This window comes from Salvelinus alpinus, chromosome 17 (genome assembly GCF_045679555.1).
Source record: "Salvelinus alpinus chromosome 17, SLU_Salpinus.1, whole genome shotgun sequence".
NCBI lineage: Eukaryota > Metazoa > Chordata > Actinopteri > Salmoniformes > Salmonidae > Salvelinus > Salvelinus alpinus.
In genome coordinates, this window is record NC_092102.1 from 4,599,726 (window position 1) to 4,608,497 (window position 8,772).

Genomic DNA, 8,772 nt, shown 5'->3' on the forward strand with positions numbered 1-8,772 from the left:
TATTTAAAATCTGTCTTCATTATTTTATAGTCCTAGTTAAATTCTCTCTCGTCAATGATGTGTTTTTCAATATTATTGTATTTATTATTATTTTATTTTAATGTTCTGTGTGCCCCTGATATAACTTTCCACTAATGTATTTTGTTGTAATTCTCCTTTAAGAAAACCACACCGTCCTGCAATGACACCACATTCAGGAAGTGTCATCATTTCTTTGGTGGGAAAACAACGGTAACAAGCAACATAAATATATACACTCAATTGTATCTATTTTACAATGTTTCGTGATAGTCTGTGTGCTCCACTCATACATTTCCACCCTGTTAGGCTAAATTATGAAGAAAATTTACCCAATTACTAAATGGTAAAATATGTTTGATAGATAAGTTAAAATCCTGTTCAAGTGTTCACTATTATTCTAGCTCAATCTGGCTCACTCACAGAGCTATGGCTAATTTAGGCTCCAAATGTCCACCCTGTTAGAAGTATACACTAACAGGTTGGAAAATGCACCTGAGCTGACTAATTTGTTTTTCGGGAAAATCAAACGTGTCCTTTTTCTGATAGAATACAAAAACAAAAAATATACTTTCTTTTTCAAAAGTTGAGGTCCAAAAGGCACCAGACAGTAGGAATGACCTAGCTTGGCCTAAGTAGATTCATAAATGGGTGTCCATTGTTAGGCCTATGCTCCGATAGGAGTGAAATCTGTCTTTAAAACGACATCAAACGAGAACATTTCCTTCTCTCTCCGTTTTTGTTACTCTCTTTCTCTCTCTTACTGGCTGTGACAGATGGCGAGTTCCTCTTCCCTCCGGAAGGCACTCTCTGTGAATGCGGGCGCATGTCAATCACCCGCGCTCATGTCATGACTCTTGCCAATGATGTGTCAGCCATATGGCCTTGCATCATAGCTTGTATGTAACCCACCCTGCCCTGGTAGAGTATACCACACTACTGTATCTGCGTATTTGGGGTAGGGATAGCACAGCGGAAAAGCAGCGAGCTTAACCGCACCTATTGAAGTGTCCATGCAGGAGCGGTGTGGACTTGGACTGGCCACCCGGAGATGGTGTAAACAAACGCGCTTTCGCCTCTCACCCAGCTCCAAGACGGCGGTAGGTTTACCTTTTTTGGATGGCCCTCAACGAATTATGGAACTAACACCAACGAGAGAATTTATACAAAGGTTGAATGGAACATTTGTTATTTCATAAGATTCCTCTTTAGAGAAACTAGGCTACTGCGTATCTTGCGCAAGAATTTAATTATATGAATCAACCCTCGTTGTTTTATATCATATCAAGAGTGACAGAGTCAAAGACATGATTTAATCCTGCTCCACGCTCTTTATCCGAGCTATCATGTAACGCGAACACGGGAAGGGATTGATTCCATGCACCGCGCGGACAACTACATTTATTAACAACAAAGCCTTTACCGATCAATTTGACATGCATTATAGGCCCACTAAAGATCTACATGCCTTATTCTATTCATATCGGAGGCTTATCGATGGAGCTTTGTCGTTTCGTTTGAGAGGGGGTTGGGGACTTTATTTTAAAAGTCCCTGAAATCGTATCTCCGTTTGAAATGGAGCCATTTCGGGACAGACTTGATTTGACAGAGCCTAAAATCAAATTAAAAGGAAATCATGCTAAGCAGCACATGGTAAATGTGTGTCTGTGTGTCAGAGCATTATGGCCCTATTCTTACTACAAGATGTGAAGGAGAGTGTGAGGAGCATGGTAGCGGAAGAGAATTCTACTTTTCAATTCACATTACATCCTTGCCTTACCTTCGTTGTGGCTGTGTCACGTTCTGACCCTAGTTATTGTGTTAATTGTTTGTTTTAGTGGGTCAGGACGTGAGTTGGGTGGGCATTCATTGTTTTGTGTCTGGTTTGTCTATTTCTGTGTTTGACCTGATATGGTTCTCAATCAGAGGCAGCTGTCAATCGTTGTCCCTGATTGAGAACCATATTAAGGTAACCTGTTTGGTGTTGGGGTTTTGTGGGTGATTGTATTTCGTGTCAGTGTTCGTGCCACACGGGACTGTTTTCGGTTTGGTCACGTTTGTTGTTTTGTATCTTGAAGTGTTCAGTTTACTATCATTAAAATATGAACACTTTCCACTCTGCGTCTTGGTCCGATCCCTACACCTCCTCTTCAGACGAAGAGGAGGAAATCTGCCGTAACAGGCTGGCAACGCGACATTCTTGGTCCGCAGCTCAAATTGACCATGAGTAGGACAGTAAATACCATTAGCCAGTAAGCACAAACTATTCAACAATGACAGAAACGGTTCTTATAAACATATTCAACTCTTGTATAATGCAACCGAACCATATTACACTCTTGAATATTGCAACAATTCACAAGCAGACAATTATGGTTTTTATATTCTTGTCTGTAGGCTACACGCATTACATTTTAGCTTCAAGACCAAATACAGACTTGCTATAACAGCATGTCATTAAGTAACGTTAGCCTATCAAAAATGAAAGGTTAACCCTGTCATACAATATAAAAGTAAGCTACAGTAGGCCTACCTTACAACATTACAACAAACCAGGGTTCATTTTGAACAAGATCATGCAAATCATTACATGTGTTAATTGCGACTGAAAAACGTGGGTAGGCTATAACACCTGGAGTAACTGTTTATATGGAAGTAAATCAAATGCCTCAACTAGGGTCTAGAGTTGGTTAGGTAAGCTACCAGATCAGGAAAAACTCTGGGCCCCAGGAAAACAACACCGCCATATAAAGTCCAAAAGAAGAAGCCTGAAGGAGGAGGGATTACTAGAAACTAACTCAGATTACACTTTTATCTGTGGATTAATTGTCAGGGTAGAGGACCTTGTGCATTTCAGGTAAAATGACAACTCAATGTTTATATCCCAGGACAAATTAGCTAGCAACAGCAAGCTAGCTAGCTAAATTCCCATAAATGTTTGCTTATTGACCTGTCCCCAAATGAATATAGTTGATTCAGAGTTGGTTTTGATATTTAAACCTGCGTGTCCTAATCGTGTCTGTGGAGGGACACAATCAACATGCGCACGATGGCGGTCTGGTCAGCATGTTACTGTACGCATAGTTGTCCAGAGCTGATTTTATCCTCTTTTTCCCAATCCAGATAACCTAAAAAACTATAGACTGAAGACTTAGTTCTGCTGTGGCAGCCTGCTAATTTTTGAAGGGGAAAGGGAAGAAAAGAAAGCTATGGCTAATCTGCAAATCTGTCATGTCAAATTGGCATAACCATTTAGGCCATTCACACATGCGTAGAATCGGTTCTTAATCGATGCAAATAATAATGAAGTAAATTGTAAACATCATCAGAAATTTGTTTTAATTTATGGGTAGGGTATATTCTAAAATTAGTCCACAATTTATTATGCCTGTGTTGGAATGTGGCCAGAAATAGTGTGTGTGTACAGCACTTTGAGATATCAGCTGATGTAAGAAGGGCTATATAAATACATTTGATTTGATTTGTGTGGGGTGGTCTACTCGCCGCACAATGTGCCCCATGGGACCTTATGATAGGGCCAGCACCAAAAAAACTGCTGTGAGACTGCACGCCAAGGCACGTGCACGTAGAGTTGGTCCCGTCTGTCGCCCCTCTGTAGCAACCCCCTACTAAGATAAAAAAAATATTTAATAATAGCCTGTTATTTTTGACGAATAGCCTAATCAAAGTCATTTTAGACTCATGAATTAACCCCATGTCTAAAGTTCTTATGTCTAAAGTTCTTTATAAGAACATTAGCCTATTCTATTAGAGGCCTATGGAACTTGGCTCAAGTGCACATATAGGCTATGTCTTATCTGAATATAGATGTATACCTATCACCAAGACCATGCACTGTCTGAAACTGCTTATAGTTCTCATCTGTCTTGTGATGTGTTTTCCAGTGCCACCATGTTGACAAGGCTATTCAGCGAGGTTCTGCCGGATGTCCAGAAGCTCTCGGGTTGGGTGGAGAACAGCGAGGGCGAGGATTCCAAAACCAATGAGGAAGACCTGGGTCCCCTGCAAGACGACGGCGATGCCAGAGAGGGAAGCAGCCGGGATCAGTCCGAGATGGCTGGGGATGACGCCGATGACGTCGACGATGAGGACTGTGGTGATGAGAACGAGGGGGGAGACATAGCCGAAAAGCGCGGGCCAAAGAAACGCAAGCTGACGCCAGCACGAATTGAGCGCTCCAAGGTGCGGCGTCAAAAAGCCAACACACGAGAGAGAACGCGTATGCACGATTTGAACTCTGCGCTGGACAATTTGCGCAAAGTAGTCCCCTGTTATTCCAAAACGCAAAAACTCTCAAAGATAGAGACGCTGAGACTGGCCAAGAATTACATTTGGGCGCTTGGGGAGATCTTGCGCAATGGGAAAAGGCCAGATGTGGTATCCTACGTGCAGACACTGTGCAAGGGCCTGTCCCAGCCCACCACGAATCTAGTTGCTGGTTGTCTGCAGCTCAACTCTCGGAAATTCTTGACAGAGCAGTGTCCTGACGGGGCCCGGTTTCATGTCCCCAACTCCTCTTTCTCCGTGCACCCTTACTCCTACCAGTGTCCCCGTCTGTCTAGCCCTCAGTGCCAACCCGGCTCCAGTCGGTATATGAGGACCCATAACTACGGCTACGGCGATGCGGTCTACCCAGGGGCAATCTCCCCAGAGTACAACAGCCCAGACTATGGGGGCCATCACAGCTCGCCTGTGTGCGTCAACGGCAACTTTTCCGTGAGTCAACTGGAGTGTGGGTCGCCGGACACAGACATGAACTATCACTATGCTATGCACTACTCCGGAATGTCTGCTGTCCACGGACAAGCGTTCGGCACACCGGGAGCGCGCAGCGGTTCCGCGCACTCTGAAAACGTGCCGCCGCCATTTCATGACGTGCACTTATTACACCATGACAGGACGCCCGTGTACGAGGAACTGAACGCCCTTTTCCACAACTGAATTCACCAAAACCCCAACAAACCCGCCGGACCCCTAAATACCCAACTAACAATCGTAATGTTAGGCTATAATAGCCTACCCATTTTGACACTAGATGAGGTTTTTAGAAGACGGAAGGTGGGGTGGCAGCAATTGAGAGAGAAATACCAATATTGTCAATGTTGGTTCTCGGTTTTATTGGTGTCATTCCTGAATTGTCATTATGCACATTTTAAGGTATGTCAGAAATCAATATTTCCAATCAAATGTCGCCGTGTATGCATAATGCGAGTGCACTCAAAATAAAATGTGTTACATGAACGAAACTTGTTGTAAAACAAAAAATAAAACAATATTTTATAATTATCTGACATGAGGTGATTGGCCAAATAAGTTATTTCTGACTTGAGAAATTGGGTCAAAATCTCACTGTATGCTGAAGGGCAAGAGCTCCACCATGGAATCACAAATACATTATTTGAGTACATAACTGAGTTAATTAAACTATTATTTAAGTGACAACAACCACTTTCTGCATTAGGTTCGTTTCCAAATCCAATATTGAAACGAAAGACAATTCATCATTCAACTGACCAAACGTTTAATCCGCGTTTTAGGAATAGGTCTACTGTATAGCCTAGTATACTGTACACCCTAAAAAATAAACGTTTCCTGGAGGATCCTTCGGGGTAATTTAAAGTAATGAACCTTTAGATTCCTGTGGGATCCTTTAGGATAATTAAGGTTAAAAAGGGAACCTTACATTTAATTAATTAATTTAAGAACCCATACTCTGCTATCAGATCGTTTTTTAAACGTTGTAGACATAAGGGATGCCTTGAATAACCCTGTTCAAAAGAGGGGTTCGTTTTCGAACCAGCAATGCGCTCCTGAGTAAATGGCGCTAGTGCGTATTATTTGAATGATGAAACTGGTTGTTTGGATCCTGGATGCTGATTGGTTGATATGCGGGAGTTGACGTGTTATTGTCATATTCCCACTGTCTGCAACACAGGCAGGGAATTCATAAACTTCATCTCCCTCGGGGGAAAAAAAGCGTCTACACATCATTTTCCATTGCTACTATTTGGTTTGCAACAGTTGGGGTTGTATAAACATACCTGTCTGCCTCTACAACCTGAGCAACAATGTATCATTTGACAAATGTGATCGCTCCCATGCCAGCAAAGAAGACGCGAGCACTGGCTGTCGCCAACCAGAGCCAGGACCATGGACAGTACTTCCACTCGTGTGCCATCAACGGAAACGTCACTATTAACATTTTGTTTATGTACTTATCCTTTATATAACTAGGCATCACCAACTACCTTGGTTAGCTCGGACTCGCCAACCATAATAGTTTATGCCTATGTAGGCCTATTGGATATTTATTCAATCATTATTTCTTGAAGTTCTTGTCTCTCATCATCATCGCTTCTCTGCTAGCTACCTGCCACTTTTTTTGTTTAGCATAGTAACGTTGAATGATCTAATGTTTAGAATGAAAGACTGGGTCAATCCTGCCGCTGTCCAGTTAAGTTGTAGATAGTTTGGGTGCTGTGAGAAACTCAGCCTCCACAAACGAGGTAAGACACACACACACACACACAGAGAGAGAGATATGACGCAATCTAGGTTATGTTAAACTTGCAAAAATCAAAACATTCAGATGTTACGTCTATCAACTACTCATGTTGAATGTGTCTAATTTATGTCTTTCAGGCTGATGTGTTGGGGCGGACTGCTTTGATAGAGAAAATCAACCTCAGCTAAAACACACACAGAAGACTTAATCTAGGTTATGTTAAAACTTGACACAAATATTTCAACCCATGATACACTCTTTCAACATCTCTTTCCACCTTCCTCCCTTTAGCCCCTGTCTTATCCTGCCCTGTCTAGTTAAGCGGTGGAGAGTTCGGGTACTGTGAGCTGTGATAGAGAAATGTAGCAACCTCCACAAACACGTTAGGCACACACAAACAGCGCGAGAGAGAGATGACCAAATGTCGGTTATGTTAAAATTGACAAAAAAATGTAACAGATCAGATTTGTAAGATGCATTTGATATCAAATGCTCATGTTTTTTATGTTGTGTTTGTGTCTAATTTATGTATTTAAGGCTGGTATATTGGGGGCAGCCTGTTCTGTCCTCTGTATTTCAGACGAAATCAAGACAATGTTTAAGGCTCTCTATGGATCTACAAAAAGGTTAGCCTCTATAAAGTCTTTGGATGTATTTGCAGTGTGATTATAGTGTTCTGTGCCATTTCTTTTGTCTTTCCAATAGAATAGTGACTGAATTTACAGTGGGATTATTGCGTGTTCTGTTACCCTGTCTTTCCCTCTCCATACTGTCTTGTTTTTATCACTGCAGCTGATTGCATAGCACATACTCAACTTTTAATTGATTATAATCCACACCCATAATCAATGCCATTGTTATTACAAAAGTAATTGCTAGTCTACATGTAATCTTGTATGTTTCTCTTATGTTTTAGGTATCCCAATACCCGGCAATACACAGCACTCTTTCAAAAGTACTCCTCGTTGAGAGACCAGACATTGAAGGGATATATAAGAACTCTTCAAATGTACTACTCATATTCATTCACACACTAATCAACTTTTTACACCACTGTGCCGACCCAGACCGTGATGTGCTGGCTTGGATATTTTGTTCTTACATTGTTTATTCCGTCACATTTCCAGCAGCTTAACAAGACCATCGTCACTGTAAAAAATGACCCACGGGCTTAGTAAATATTGCAAAAGAAAATCAATGATTTTTACTTAAAAGATTTCTGGTTTTACGTCACTTTTTTTTTTTGATGTAGTACTTAATTTATGTGTTGAAAATCCAAGGTAATATGCTGCTAAATTTGAACGAATATTTCTAAGTAACAACCAACAACTTAAAAATATATTCAAATGATCATTATTATGTTGGACTGACATGCTAGTGTAACCAGTGTGAAATGGCTAGCTAGTTAGCAGGGTGCATGCTAATAGCCTTTCAATCGGTGACACTCGCTCTGGGACCTTGAGGTAGTTGTTCCCCTTGCTCTGCAAGGGTCACGGCTTTTGTGGAGCGATGGGTAACGATGCTTCGTGGGTGTCAGTTGTTGATGTGTGCAGAGGGTCCCTGGTTCGAGCCCAGGTAGAGGCAAGGAGAGGTACAGAAGCAAAACTGTTACATTGATGCTGTTGACCCGGATCACTGGTTGCTGCGGAAAAGGAGGACTCAAACAAGGTTCAGAATGTACGGTCACTGGGCCTGCACACCCTTTAGTTTGTCTATTTTCATCTCACACGTTTTACATACATTTTTCTAAATTTCTAAATGACTTCAAACAAGGTGCAAAATGTACACGGACTACCCTTCTATATTGCACACTCTTGTTTGTGTACTGAAAAATCACGCGGTGTAACGTACATTTTTCATAGTTTTAAATTTCAGTAGCTCCTTGGTCATGTCAATTACACAACTACGAAGTGTGCAGTGGATATACACCCATATTACATAACCTCTAGTCAAGTATCTTCTATATTGTTGTACAATATTATTAGTTTGACAATTAGGGGGTTCAGTCCAGTGTTGTGTTTACCCATTTCTTTAATATTTATCTACAGTAATTGGTAGTTCTAAGTACTTATTTTCCCAGTTTTTTTATTTTGCCACAGTATTTAACAGCGGTACACAATAGGAGAGAGACGGATAATATCTCCTTTCGTCGTTAATATCAACCATAAAGGAAAAGGGCAAAGTACGAGAGTCATGCTTTTAATTGTCCAAAGCAGGGATGGAGAGTG

The 8,772-nt window shown here is 41.4% G+C and overlaps 1 protein-coding gene across 1 annotated transcript; it reads left to right on the forward strand.

Moving 5' to 3' along the window:
* Positions 1 to 792: 792 nt before the first annotated feature.
* On the forward strand, positions 793 to 5,330 carry LOC139541993 (neurogenic differentiation factor 2-like). The gene is made up of 2 exons (XM_071346956.1): positions 793 to 1,118; positions 3,924 to 5,330. Exon 2 carries the CDS (start codon positions 3,931 to 3,933, stop codon positions 4,978 to 4,980), a length of 1,050 nt encoding a protein of 349 aa, XP_071203057.1. The 5' UTR covers positions 793 to 1,118; positions 3,924 to 3,930; the 3' UTR covers positions 4,981 to 5,330.
* Positions 5,331 to 8,772: the final 3,442 nt, after the last annotated feature.

Coding starts and splice junctions, on each gene's coding strand:
- LOC139541993 (XM_071346956.1), top strand. CDS start 3,931: ATGTTGACAAGGCTATTCAGCGAGGTTCTGCCGGATGTCCAGAAGCTC.